At 40.4% G+C, this 14,901-nt stretch overlaps 2 protein-coding genes across 2 annotated transcripts in view; both read left to right on the top strand.

The window, feature by feature from the left end:
- Nucleotides 1-14,901, top strand: part of LPCAT2 (lysophosphatidylcholine acyltransferase 2) — a 48,935-nt gene that overhangs the window by 27,097 nt on the left and 6,937 nt on the right. The window contains exons 8-11 of the mRNA XM_037877793.2: nucleotides 1,437-1,491; nucleotides 5,571-5,653; nucleotides 6,262-6,387; nucleotides 8,137-8,290. Coding sequence (XP_037733721.1) covers nucleotides 1,437-1,491; nucleotides 5,571-5,653; nucleotides 6,262-6,387; nucleotides 8,137-8,290 — 418 coding nt within the window. The remainder of the gene's footprint in view (nucleotides 1-1,436; nucleotides 1,492-5,570; nucleotides 5,654-6,261; nucleotides 6,388-8,136; nucleotides 8,291-14,901) is intronic.
- Nucleotides 8,298-13,306, top strand: CAPNS2 (calpain small subunit 2). The gene has a single exon (XM_043526214.1). The coding sequence runs from the start codon at nucleotides 10,537-10,539 to the stop codon at nucleotides 11,278-11,280; it is 744 nt and encodes a 247-aa protein (XP_043382149.1). The 5' UTR covers nucleotides 8,298-10,536; the 3' UTR covers nucleotides 11,281-13,306.

Here is a 14,901-nt window from a genome sequence, read left to right as displayed (position 1 = left end):
GTGTGAGGTCAGTCTAACGAGACAATTCAATTGACAGCAGGATACCAAGGGAGAAAAAATAACTTTTGAAGTGGTAATGAGAGTGGCCCATTTCACGCAGTTGACAAGAAGGTGTGACTAACAGTAGGGGGAAATTAGGTTTTGGTTTTGTAATGACCCAACCACTCCCAGTCTTTATTCAGGCCTAATCTGATGGTGTCCAGGTTTCAAATTAATTCCAGTTCTGCAGTTAAACGTTGGAGTCTGTTTTTGAAGTTTTTGTTGTTGAAGAATTGCCACTGTTAGGTCTGTTATTGAGTGACCAGGGAGTGACCTTTTGTGTCACTCTTTTAACCTGTGGGATAGGAGCCTAAAATTGTTTTATAAATTCAAGTCAGCTGTTTAAAATTCAGAAGAAAGGTCCAGCTGGCCCTCCCACTCCACCACCTCTTCTCTCTCCCCGTCCTTCTCAGAAAACTCTTCCCAAACAGAATAAAGTTGTCTGTAGAATTTGCCTTTATTTAAGGTTACAAGTAAATGCTTCTCTCTTTCAGCTTGAAAGTGCTAACAGAATGAACATTTTTGCAGTCAAATGTGGAAGTGGTTAACTGTACCTCATTTCCCAACTTCCCCCGTGTTAAAACTTCATACTGCCTTTTAAAGCATTCAAGACCCAAAGTGCACTGGTGGTTTCGTGTTATAATAATGGTTAGCATTTACATGGTACTGGAAATGTGAAAAATCCACATACCTGTAAAATCTTAACCAGTCCTCCCTCTGCTCCTGGGAGGGAGGTCAATAGGTAATAGCCTCATTTTTCATATGGGAGAACAAACACACAGAGATGAAGCTCATACAGGGTGTAAGAGCCAGAGCCAAGGCTAAAACTCAGGATTTCCTGTTTGTCAAGCCACTAAACTTCACCTCTTACAGATTCATAGATTAAGTGCAGAAGGAACTGTTAGATCATCTAATCTGACTTCCTGCATGACACAGACCAGTTACTTCTGTAATGAGCCAAACAGGTTGGGTTTGAATATCATCTTCCAGAAAGGCATCAAGTCATGATTCGCTGTGTCCCCTAATGCATCTTCAGCCACGTTTTTACAAAAAAACAAAATAATTGCTAGCAAGATGTGAACTCTCAACTTTATATAAAGCACGGTGAATATGTGTGATAACTACATATATAGTGCTGTAAATGCATATGGCACTAGAAAGTGTAACATGTTCTCTGCTCCAAAGAACTTGCAGCATAAATACTAACTTGAATAGGAGCAGGAACCAGCGCTACGAGGAAGAAAACCTAAGGCAGCATCTCAAGAAAGCTCAGCTCAGGGCATATAGAGATTATTGCCAAAAATAGACACTGAAAAAATGTTAACAAAAGGTATTTGCAAGTCACCTGAAAGTAGATTACTTTTTTTAAAAAAATAAATCTTTTCCCCCCTCCCTAGCAAACAACTTTGTGTGATGACTTTTTGCCAGCTGTTCACCAGGATAGAAATTGAGGTAAGAATTGGAGAAACGTTATTAAGTTTGGATTTTTTTGATAAACCTATTGTTCCTGTATTTTTTTTTTATCAATATCTACCAGTAAACAAATGTCTTTTGGCAATAAGTGCAGTTCTTGTCTTAATAGATTAGCTCACCTGACAGGGAAACATGGTAGGTACAGCTCTGAATCTGCTGCCCGTGCTGACGTGTCTTTTAACTTGACAAGAGCCCATATGTGGAAGGGTCGAAAGGGTATTTGTTATAAAATCACAGTTAAATACCATTGTTCACAAACATTTGGACTCACTGTTCTTGTAAAGACTGAACAGGTTGAATTACAAAATAACTTGTTCTCCCTCGCCGCCACCCTGGAGTGGCAGTAGAATGCTATCTATACCGACTTCCATCACGTGGCAGTTGTCATGTGATCTGTGTAACGTGTTTACACTAATACTTCCCTACAGCTCAGAGCTAAATACTTTTAAGGAATTCAGTGACTAAACTGAGTGTTTTCATTCTCAAAAAAGAGCGTACCTTGTCTAATGAACCTGTTGTCTTATTGCTTACTCTTAACTTTATTAACGTGTATGGTACAAACAGTTGTATCTGATAAGAGAGAGAAAAATACATGCATGTCTCAGATCTTGATGAACACAAAAATGGTCACTCACTTCCGAGCAGAGACTTACTAACCAAGTGTAATAGTGAGGGGCTATCTCATTACAGCTAAATTACTTTGGCAAAGGATTCTACACAACACTTAATAATATACCAGGAAGTACTAACAAATATTGTAAGCTAAATTATGCCTGCTAAATAGAAGAACAAAGTTGATTTGGGTGGAATACAGTGCCCTCTCTGTCTATTTTCAAAATTTAAGACTTAGCCATGGGTCTCCCAGTAGTTGATGTGAGTTAGCAAGTTTCCTTGTTGATATTAATATGCATGAATTGCTGTGTAATGCAAAAGAAAATACAGCATACCTGTTTTATATTTGTATGCAAATACTGTGGGCCTGATTCTCCTCTCAATTACTGTGGTTTTACACAAGAATAACTCATTTGAATAAATGTCTTTATTATACATGTAAAGAAAGAAAATAGTTAACACTCTGTGTATTTTTTTAAAAAGGACTCTTGCTGTCTCAGAATTTAATGCTAGTGCACCTGTAATAAAACAAATCTGCCCTCAAATTTTAAAGTTATAAAAATTAGACATGAAGCATTTTACTGTCTGCATCTTCCCCCAGTAGAGAAATAAATTGAATTAATAAATGAATTAAAATAAATTAGACATCACCATGAGCTTCCATTTATTTCTGTGCAGAGATGCACAGCAATGTACCAGTTGTATTTTAAGAACATATCATGAACATATTCCACGGAATTGTATATATTGGACGTGAAACAGTTAAGCTTAGAATCTGATAGGCAGACTTATTGCAAAAGATATACATGGTAAATAGCATAGGAGGGAGGGAGAAGGCCAAAAATAGGTCAGGGAGGTATTTTCATTACTTGAGTGAGTTTAAAAGGATTTTATCTTGCAGGGCTGGAATTTCCCTCTGCAATGCTCAGGAATTTCTGACTAGAAGAGAGTATTTATTCATCATCACCTGGAAAGTAGTCGTGCTAGCCCCAGTAATGCCCCAGTCACAGATGGGAGAAATTAAATCAAGTCCTTCTCCACAGTGTGTGTGGTTATGGGCAAGTCACATGCAGTGAGCCTCAAACATCACCATTGCCTTTGGAGGAGGTAGAGGTGTAGTCGCAGCTGGTGAAGAGTAAGCTTGCTCCTTCATACAAGGACCTGAGACCCAAACGAGCAGGCTTATGTAGATTAATCATGTCTTTGGTTCACATTTTTGGATTGTTCAGATGTGTTCTGACTTCATCCTACTTGAGTGCCTGCATAGTGTGAATAACTGTGACAGCAGAGGATGTCAGTGCTTTGCTTTGCTAGCCCAAGAGAGTTACCCACTGTTTCACTCAGGACACGTGGGGGAGAAGGAGTTAACTTAATAATGGGCAGGGTGGGGTATCGGACTCAGAACAAAGTGTATGGTTATCCTCAAGGATCAGCTCTAGGACCTTCAATGCCAGAAGCGTAGACCTCTGCCTCCTGAACACCTGCCATTTGAGAGCACTCCTTTAGCGGGGAGTCAATGGTTGGTTGTTACAGCCACTTGAAAAGACATGCTCGCAGGCAGTAAGCCAGTGCATTGCTGCACACAGGCATCAGGAAGGAGATGGCTCACCAAACTGCAAAAGAAACCTGTGACTGTTAGCGCTGTGTTTATACAGAGAGCACAAACAATATATGACAAATGAGTAACAGAAACTGTTATATGGCAAATTACTCAATTAATATACAGGACTGCGTGCAAACATCACACTGAATTAAACAGGAGTAATGCATCCCTTTCCCATCACATTGCTTTGAAAATGAACTTTTGCCTGTTTGTGTTATACGGAAGCCAACTATATTTATGCAAGCCAAGCCCATTTTCCTTGTGCTCCTTTGTTGACTTGTTATAAAGAATCACAGATGCTAATAGTGCATTTATTGAAACTCTTAACAGCAAACATTGATGTCTTTTTTAATAACAAGAAAGACATTATATTCACTCTGATGCAAATTCACTCATTTTTTCTCTTTATTTGATGTCTCAGAATAAAGACTGACTTTTATTGTGGTAGTAGAATTATGCACATTTATGATGATGTGCTAATAGTTCAAAATGGACTTGTAAACTAAGTTACCAAGTCCTGAACTTTTGGTGATGCCCTAGTGATTGAGAAAGTTGAATATAATTGATAATGCTTCTTACTTTTCTAATAAATTACCACAAGTACTCCTTTTCTTTTTACTCCAGTACAATAACCCTTTTTATAATTTCATAATAAATCTACTCAATATTTCGGGGACACAAGCTATTTCAGGGGTATATGCACACCACCTGTTTTCCCTAGGACCCAGATTTTCCATTTGAATCTTTGAATTAGTTGTAAGTCTTTAAACACTCAGCTTCAAATTAGTTAAATAAATCCATTAAATTTATGAATATGTATGCCCCCAAAGTGGATAACGACTCAACTGTTTCAAATAGTAGCATACAACTCACTTCAGGTTTTTTGCTAGTAATGCCCATTCTGGGGTCCAGAACCCATCTTCTGGACGTTTTCTCTCAACCAAATATGTCTAACTTAATTCTCAGTCTATTTACTACCTATTTCTGAGTGCTGTGGATCAGAAGACAAAAAAACCTAAGAAAGAACACAATTCTTATCTAACTCTTGTTGATCTCCAGTTGTTACAGAAAAAGAGCAGAAGAATGGATAGTCATATAATGATGTTTTGACAAATTTAACTTTTTATTTTATCATTATTGACAAATATTTTAAAAAAGATCTTTGCAAGATTCATTTGTGTTTGCTCAGCCTCTTATCTTATCTGTGTATTAATTTTGTTCAAATTCCAAAAATAGCAAGCATATATTATAAAATTGACTTCATCCTGAAATAAGACCATTTATCATTTTATTTCCATTGGAAAGATTTCCAGTCATTTATTTCTCCATGTCACTATTGTTGGGGCATCTGCCTTTTTCCAAAAACAAAATATAGAATACCAGTCCTCAAAGTTCTACAGTTTAGCTGCAGCATCAATATGTGTTCAAAAGATTAGCATTAGTATAGACTGAATTTAAGTTGTAATATAGAACTAGGTACCTAGGTATTTAGCACACAGTTTTGAAAGTGTGCATACAGTCCCTGAGGCCCAAATACTGGAGCTCAACTCCTAATTTTATGAAGAACTGTGTTTTTAGGCTATTTGCCCCTTTGGTTTTGGATTTCATATTAAAGCAGCTACAACAGATCTCACTAAACCAACATGTAGCAGCCACAGATCTGCTGTGTAGTGTTTTGTTTGGGTAAGTAAAAAAAACCTGAGCTGTTTCTAAGGCTATGGAGACCTCTAGTGGCTGATTACTTAATTGCTTGACTGATATTTTTTTCTCCTTTATGATGCAAAACGCTGTCAGTAATAAATTAGTGGCTGTGCAGATTTACTGAATAAATTATATTTTTCAGTTTCTACCTGTTCATGTTCCTACTGAAGAAGAGAAAAAGGATCCTTCTCTTTTTGCCAACAGAGTCCGTAATATCATGGCAACGTATGTATCCATATAAAAAAAAATTCTCATGCGCTTACCAAGAACTGTCCTTATATAGCCTGGGCACTGGTTCAACTATATTTTGAACTGTTTTAGAGATCTGAAATATTTCAGGGAGTGGTTGACAAGCCATGATTCACCTGAGTCCTAGGTTTTGTATTTGGATCTCTAAATTAATTGTATAAGGTGTAAAAGCCTCTGTAACTAAACAGTTCCGAATTGGCTAATTATTACTGACTAGTAATAAGTTTAATTGTTCTGTGCTCCACTATAATGCATTTAATTGGTGTAAAGCTGGGGTAATCATTTGCATGACAAGACATAAGGGCACAGATTCAGTTTTCTCTACTGTGATTAATGGGCCTAATTCTGCTCTGTTCCAACAGTGTAAATCTCAAACAATTGTCTTGACTCCAGTGTAATGATTGTGGATTTGCACTGGCGTAACTATGAACAGAATTTGACCCGCTTAAGTGGTGCAAGGATAAATTCTCATCTTGTCTGTTTATGTATCACCTTTGAGACCAGCACCGAGGAAGGTTTTGTGGGGGGTGGGGAATTAAGATTCAAAAATCTCTTTCAGATGTGTCTTTTCTACTACATTTCAGGGCTTTGAATTTGCCAGTTACAGACCATACTTTTGAAGACTGCAGACTTATGATTTCAGCAGGACAGCTGACCTTGCCCATGGAAGCAGGCCTGGTGGAGTTTACCAAAATCAGCAAGAAACTGAAGTAAGAGTGATTTTGCTATTCAGAGTTCTTTAATGACTTCAGAGCTGCACAAGACATTGTCGTGTTCTCCAGAAACAGTAATATTGGTCTGAAGTAAATAGGGTGAAATTCAATAAGGACAAATGCAAAGTACTCCACTTAGGAAGGAACAATCAGTTGCACACATACAAAATGGGAAATGATTGCCTAGGAAGGAGTACTGCAGAAAGGGATCTGGCGGTTATAGTGGACCACAAGGTAAATGAGTCAACAGTGTAACACTGTTGCCAAAAAAGAAAACATCATTCTGGGATGTATTAGCAGGAGTGTTGTAAGCAAGACACAAGAAGTAATTCTTCCTCTCTACTCCATGCTGATTAGGCCTCAACTGGAGTATTGTGTCCAGTTCTGGGTGCCACATTTCAAGAAAGATGTGGACAAATTGGAGAAAGTTCAGGGAAGAGCAACAAAAATGATTAAAGGTCTAGAAAACATGACCTATGAGGGAAGATTGAAAAAATTGGGTTAGTTTAGTCTGGAAAAGAAAAGACTGAAAGGGGACATATGTTTTCAAGTACATAAAAGGTTGTTACAAGGAGGAGGGAGAAGAATTGTTCTTCTTTAACCTCTGAGGATAGGACAAGAAGCAATGGGCTTAAATTGCAGCAAGGGCAGTTTAGGTTGGACATTAGGAAAAACTTCCTAACTGTCAGACTGGTTAAGCACTGGAATAAATTGTCTAGGGAGGCTGTGGAATCTCCATCATTGGAGATTTTTAAGAGCAGGTTAGACAAACACCTGTCAGGAATGGTCTAGATAATATTTAGTCCTGCCATGAGTGCAGAGAACCTTCGAGGTCCCTTCCAGTTCTATGATTCTATGAACAGAGGACAAATTGCCTGGTTGATTATTTGATCTTACGTAATGTATTTTAGGATTTGAAAAGTAATATAATCTCTATAGAAATTAGAGAAGGAAAAGGCCCTCTGGGGCTAAATTATGCCTTGGACTATGTGCCTGTGTGAGGAAGTAAGAATCTGCCTACTGTAGTTAAATAGCCCCCTGCTATAGTAGTATCTAAGCACCTCACAATCTTTAATGTACCTGTGAGGTAGGGAAGTACTATTATCCGCATTTCACAGGTGGGATGCTGAGGCACAGAGAGCCCAAGTGACTGCCCCAGAGTCACACAGGAAATTTGTAGCAGAGAAGGAAACTGAACCTGCATCTCCCAAGTGCTGCCTACCACCCAAATCATGGGACCACACTTCCTGTGTTAGGGATAGTGTGCTGTCACTTCTCCTGACTGAATGAGATGTGTTCTGGGGTGCACCAGATGTTACATCATTACTCAGCTAGCAGGTTAGTTGCAGCTAAAAGGTGGCCTCTCCCATTTGGGAGCTAATGCTGTGACATGAAACATTGACGGCTGGGTGGATTCAAATTTAAGGCCATGAAACGTTGTCTTTAGTTCTGTTGCCGGATGTTGCCTCTGCTTCTGAAAACTCTCATCTTCTGTGCAGTGAGTGCTGAGATACCTAAGCACAGAATTAGCTTTAATAAAAAACAGTAGTTTTCAGGGGTTTTGTTAAATGCTGATTCAGTATGCAGTATCGCACATTGAAAGCACAACCTTTTCAGTGCACGACATACTCCATGCTATCCAGTTTTCTGTTGTGGAAACTGCAGTCACTCTCTTGCTACTAAAACTCCGTCTCTCTTGAGCCCTGCTGCACAGAAGTTAATTATGTCTCCTTCTGATTCTTATAGTCTAAAATGGGATCCTATCCGAGATCAACTGGATACATTTGCTGCTATTGCAAACGCCTCCAAAGGGGGAAGAATTGGAATGGAGGAGTTTGCCGAGCATTTGAAGCTGCCTGTCTCAGATGTTCTCAAAGAGCTGTTCCTACTCTTCGATAGGGTAAGGATTTATGGCACTGACTGAAATAAGGTGTCTTAGTAACATTCTCTTAAGAATCATTTTCCCTAAAGATATTTGCAAGCGTAAGTCCAGCTTACTAAAGGAGTAACTTGCCAACCAAAATCCTATAGACTAGAGAAACCAGTGGCTGCCTTTCTACATTTTTTTAGCAATAAAAGTTTAGGTTAATCTGTTGCTTGTCAGATGCCGTCCCTGCAACATGAAGTCCTCTGGTTAGTCCCTAGAACAGGTACAGCACAACATGCAAATGGTGCCACAGGGCCCAGAACCTGGCCTGGAGGGGACAAGACAACATCTGTGGATAAAGGACTAGCCCAGTTCTCATGCTCATTCTACACCTGACCTTCCTGCTCAGCAAAGGTGCTAGATGTGATGAGTATTTGAATGTATCTGTGAACCTATCAACTGGACTCCGTCTTTTCACATAGGCCACTCAGCATCCATCAGATGGCAACAACTTGGAGTTTGTCAGACATTGATTAATTGATTCACTTTGCCTACCTCAGTGGGTCAAATTCTGTGCTCCATTACAGCCAGGCAATGCCATTATAAATTGACAGGATTGTAAGGCTGCAGGTAACTGGGCGAGCCCAGTACGTGTAATAGAAGTGCACGTCCGTGCTCGTGAAAACATGCTGTAATTTGAAAGGTTGCCATTATGCACTGTGCGCTATGTACAGTCAGCATGGTATGCTGCAAACACTCCAGGATCTGTTGTTCACGTTTTATTTTGGGAGTTTTGCAAACTCTGCATGTTTTTCCTGGTCCTGCTTTTAGTAAACTTCCCTATCAAGGAATTGTGCCATATAGCACTGACAGGACTTGTTTTGAGATTCTCCAGGTCTGAATGAATTCATCAGCAGAAAATGAAGGGCCCAATTTCTTCTTCTTTTTAAAACGCTGACTGTATTGAAAGTGCCTGACCTACAGGCGTATGTGAATATTTCATCGCCATGGACCCTATTTAATCCCAGCTGTTCAGTAATGACCATAGGGTGTCTGTCTGTCTCTCTCTCTCTCTCTCTCTCTCTAGGAAACTATTGGCTAAGGCCCTTCTTTTCCCCAAGCTGGGACTTTCCCGTATGCTGAGTAAGCTGTAGTCATTTGAGGATCACTCTCCATGCTTACAGTGTGGTGCTGATTACCAGATTAATGTACGGCTTCATGAAGCAGGGTCCTAGAGCAGTAGAGTAGTTGTTTTTTTTTATTCTTACTGAAAACTCTATCCACTTGCCCCAAATGAAATCGGCTATGCTTAAAATCCCAGCTCTTTGACTTAGGATAGCAAGCTTAATGCTGATGCAAGTCTGGCTCGAGCATCTCATCAACACCCTGTTCTGCCTGCCTGCCTTTTTTTTTTTTTCCCAAAATACTCAACTTGCATGCAAGAACACAGCTGTCTGGGGAAAGAAGGGAAATGTGTTTTGAGAACTCTCAGCTCCAGGTCACTGACTTGAGCCTCACCCAAATTTGTAGCCACCAAAAGGCCATCAAAATCTCAGATAGTAAAATGAGTAGACAGGGGCCTGTGATACAGAAACCCCCATCAAACCTGACTCTTGTTCAGTCTAAGCAGAGAGGCTAAAGACAAAAAGTGAGACTAAACTATCCTGACCGTTAGCTTGTGGCCATCACAGTAAGTGGGAGGTTGAGACCCATTGGCATGGCTGGTTGGGCAATCTTGTATTGCTTCTAGCCATGCTGCACCTATTTGGACAAACAAGTTACTTTAATTTCTAGGATTGTCAGTGCAGCACCGAACTCCAACAAAAGTCAAGACATTGGAGAGGAGAATGCAGGGATGGATACAACCGTGGTAGACTGAGCGGATCTCCTTGGGAAGTTAAGTTAGTTGTCTAACCTTGGCTGTGGTCCTTTCTAATGTTGCATTGCTCAAAGTACCACTAAGGACATTTTGAAAATTTTGCTGTATGGTTTTCAGCGCCTCAGTTTTACCCTAAAATGGTTTCACATCAGATAAAACGAATCTGATCTGTAAAATAAAAAACAAGCATTCGGAGAGAGAAATACTTGTCAAAAGCAGAGGGTGGCTGCAGGGAGTTCAGGCAACCAAAGGCTGCATCAGACATGCCTGGGCATGGTGAATACTAATACTTCAGACAGATAATCTGTATTTTGCTCACACCCAGCTCAGACTCCATTAAAGCTCTGAGGCTGCAGGATTTTCAGCTCTCATCTGGTTAATTCTCTGTAACACATTCACCATGTTCCTCGCTCAAGCCTTGCTTGGTGGAGGGAGCAGTGGTGGAGGGGGCCTTGCGAGAGGCCTTGGGGGTCTTTTAGCAGGAGGTGGACAAGGAGGAGGAAATCTTGGAGGACTCGTTGGAGGACTCGTCAACATTATCAGTGAGGTAGCAGCTCAGTACACCCCAGAGCCACCCCCACCTCCTCGCAGCCACTTCATGAATGTGGAAGCCGGCGAGAGCGAGGAGATGCGTCAGTTCCGCCGACTCTTTGTCCAGCTGGCTGGAGATGACATGGAAGTGTGCGCCACCGAGTTGATGGACATTCTGAACAAGGTGGTGGCCAGACATAAAAACCTGAAGACAGAGGGCTTCAGCCTGGACACGTGCCGGAGCATGGTGTCAGTCATGGACAGCGACACAACCGGTAAGCTGGGCTTTGAGGAGTTTAAGTATCTGTGGAACAACATCAAGAAGTGGCAGTGCGTGTACAAAGAATACTGCTCTGACCAGTCGGGAACTCTTGGGAGTGCTCAGCTGCCAGGTGCCTTCAAGGCTGCAGGCTTCCAGCTGAATGACCAGCTCTACCAGATGATCATTCGCAGATACTCTGATGAAAATGGGAGCATGGATTTCAATAACTTCATCAGCTGCTTGGTGCGACTGGATGGCATGTTCCGTGCCTTCAAATCCCTGGACCAAGATGGAGACGGCCTGGTGAACATGAACATTGAAGAATGGCTGCAGCTAACCATGTACTCCTAAGAGAGCACATTGGAATGAAATACACTCCAACTGCGTGCTCTTGTTAATGCCTGTGTTACTAATGGGAGCCTTTCTCCTTGTTGCTCAAGAGCCACTGTTTGTGAAGTCATTACAAGCTGTGTTGCTATGAAAGAGCACGCAACACTTCAATGCTTAAAAACCCCTTAGTTTATTGTGAAATGTTTGTTTTTTTTACCGTGTACGTTTTACAGTTGTTTGGATTGCTGAGGGGCTCGAAAATGGAGCATTTCTTGAGCTGTGCAAGATTCTGTGTGTGTGTGCGCGCGCACGCAAATGCATATGGGTACCTATCATAGAAAACTAGATTTGGATTCAAAAAGGAGAGAATGTTGGTGGGTCAGAGTAGTTGTTGCTAAGGCTTTCTTCTCATGTAGCTTGTTGGTGGCTGGTGGACGTATACACATAATAGAGAATACATTTCTGATTTTTTTTTCTTAAGATTGGGGTTGTTCTTGATGACTATTTTGATTTTTATGTATTATCTATCAGAGCTTATTTTGCTGGAGACAGAAGCTGTGCTTGCCTGCAGGGAAATTGCTAGTAAATAGAGGTGTACTGATTTCTAATTTGTAAGGAATTATTTGTAATGGGGAAAATAAATTGGAGTTGTAATTATTATAATAATCAGTGGATTTTGAGAGACAAATTAAAATCTCTCCTCTTTCCTACTTTTGCTGTCTCATTGTTTTCGGCTGAAATGTTTCCTGGAGACCTGGTGCTTGGCATATACTCTTTTTATTCCTGCAGCCTTCTAATAAATATTTGTATTGTAAAGTGCAATAATCTGAGCAGTGCTAAAATACAGAATTGCCTTTTGAGAGGGCTGTTGAACTGTTGCGATCATCTGTTAGACAGACAGATGGACAAATTCAGCCTTGGCTTATCTCCATTGAAGTGGAGTTTCCTCAGGGATGAATTTGACCCACAATCTCCAACTACACTAATTCCATTCATGTCAGGGCAGAGATGCTTGCAGTAGCGTTAAAAGGCAAGAAGCAGCAGGAACTGTAGGTGTGTGTGCCTGCGGTTCAGAGTGTCCTTGGCTGCTTTAAAGCAAAATTTATTTTACATGGGCCTAGTTGATATTAACATGTGTGAGAGAGAGAGGGAGAGAGCTGAATGGAATGAGTCAAGCAGCCATCTCTAGTTACAAATATCCAGAGGCCTATGCCCCTCCTACACTACCTTTGTAAGAAAGTGTCAGCAGCAGCTAACTAAACAACAGAGGGGTTGCATTTGATTATTAACAGGTTGATGTATTTTGAAATCATTACAGCTTCCATTTCTACGTTTCTGGAAAATACCGTTCACTGAGTCTGTGTACAAATTGTCATTGAAATCTGATCACCTGTTCGCAATGTACGAACCATCGTTTAAATCGCTTACGGTGCATGATACCAGACTGAATGACAGGAACTTAGTAAAAATAAAATAGTCAAATTGTGACAAAATAGGCTAACTCTTGAACCACAACCACCACTCATTCACAAATTAGTCAATCAAAGAAGCATACTTTTATCTACATAAGCATTAAGACTAGGTGGGTAATAATCCCAGTGAAAGAGAGAGAATGACACCTTTTGTGAATGTTGCTATATTAATGTTTGCTCTAGAATCTGTGTCTTTCAGGCTAGTGAGATCTCACCTGTAATTGTTGGGCAGGGAAGGATTAAAATAACAACCTCCTGCAAGATGTTCCCTATTATGAAAATGAGACCTGTAAAAGCATGTCCCTACTGCTGTGTCCAGTAGAAATTCCTCTCTCTCTGTTGCAGACCTATAAGCGATTGTGATGATTTTCTTTGACATGCATGAACAGTTCTCCTAGGAAATATGGTTTCCGAATCAAACTAGAAACTATGGTAAAAGTCAACATGAAAACTATCCCTGTTATGACGCCTTTTATAGGCACAGTGCAAGTTGGGCCCCTTGGGCAGTGGCACCTCAGGCTTTTTCCACATCACTTTTGCATCCACCTGGCCTTGGAAGGGGTTTTGCTAGTTGGGAAAAAAGGGTAATTCAGGGTCCGTGCCCTATCTTTCTCCCTATGGGGCTCTAAAGAGACTGTTTGTTATGGGTCAGGGAGGAGGTTTTTTTTCTGCAATATGCAAGCTTTACTGCTCCTGAGACCACCATAAATGTACTTAACTGAGCACATGTTTCTGACTCAAAAACGGAAAATACTTCTTAAATATATAGTACCCCATAGTGTAAATGGCAATGCAATGCTGAAGTCTGGTTTAAACTCAGAACACATAGTAAAATTAAGTTATATTTAACTTTTTACTTTTTTTAGCAACAGACAGATATTTAAATGATCTACATGTATTTGCTATGCCAAATACCCAATTAATAATAATAATAATTATAGCTGGGGAGCGGCATTCAGCACACTGCAGGATCCCCAATGTCACACTAGCCAGCTGCTGCTTCGTTCATGCTTTCCAGACCCGTACACCCCACGCTCTGTCATAGCCACCCTGAACTCTGCTGGGTATATCGCAGGTAGCTAGCCCATGGAAGCCTGTTAAATGCCGCTATTATCCTAGTGTATGACTTGGGCTATATAATAACCAGAGGCAGTGGCTTCTGCATCACCACATGGTATATGCAGGTGGTGAGAGAATTGCGGGGGGACATTTCACCATACCGTTGCAATGAGTTAATGTGACAGAAAGACCTGAAATGAAAACCAAATTTTAAATTGAAAAGGCAGCTGTGCATGGAATGCTCCACCCCTTACCTTTGCTATTTGTGGAATTGACATTTTGGTTCACAAGTCACCTCTCAGAATAGCTTTGGCTGCAGAGTTTAAATTTTGCATATCGTGCTGCAAAGCACAATCTCCTGTGAAAGCAGAGAAGCTGCTAGGCCAAACTTATCTGCAGTGACTTTGCTTGTTACTGTTTAGCGTTTCTCTAGATGCATTTTTAATTCAGTGCCCATCCTTTTCCCTCCTATCCTTTCTCATGCCAGGAGCCATGTAAACATCTCCGTTTCTGCTCCTGCCCCTCTCACCTCTCCTTTCATCGAGTGTCAAACCATCTGGCAGTAGCCAGCATCCTAGGAGTTTGTATGATTAAGTCACAATATGACCTTGAAGTGCAGTTTTCACACCCAGATATCCAAAATGCTGGAATGAAGTACTTCTAATTGCACTGTGTTTAATTCTTGGTTTTGATACCTAGATGGAAATAATTTGATCATGCTAACTTTGTCATGCTCCATTTATTAATAACGAAAGCATTAGACCCCATTATGAACCAACTGGATTTCCAAATTCTGTGTGTTTTTGTTTTAAACCAAGGCCGTATTCACTTAACGTAGCTACCTCCCCCCACCTCTCAGTCTTGCATTCATATTTTTATGCACCACTGGGACAATCTTAAACCATTTTTTTTAAAAAAAACCATATTAAGTCCTACCCAAGCTAAAACCTGTACTTCATGCCACGCCACATGTATGAGGGAATTGTAAATTCCTGAAAACAGTTCTAGTGAAATCAGCAAAAAACCTTCATATAATACAAGCATTTCCTGGACCTTTGATGAGAAATTAACAATCCAGGCATTCAGATTGTAAAACTACACAATAAAAAGC

The sequence above is a fragment of the Chelonia mydas genome, chromosome 12 (assembly GCF_015237465.2).
Source record: "Chelonia mydas isolate rCheMyd1 chromosome 12, rCheMyd1.pri.v2, whole genome shotgun sequence".
NCBI lineage: Eukaryota > Metazoa > Chordata > Testudines > Cheloniidae > Chelonia > Chelonia mydas.
The sequence above is the reverse complement of the archived record's forward strand: the minus strand, read 5'-3'. Positions and strand labels throughout refer to the sequence as shown.

Coding starts and splice junctions, on each gene's coding strand:
- CAPNS2 (XM_043526214.1), top strand. CDS start 10,537: ATGTTCCTCGCTCAAGCCTTGCTTGGTGGAGGGAGCAGTGGTGGAGGG.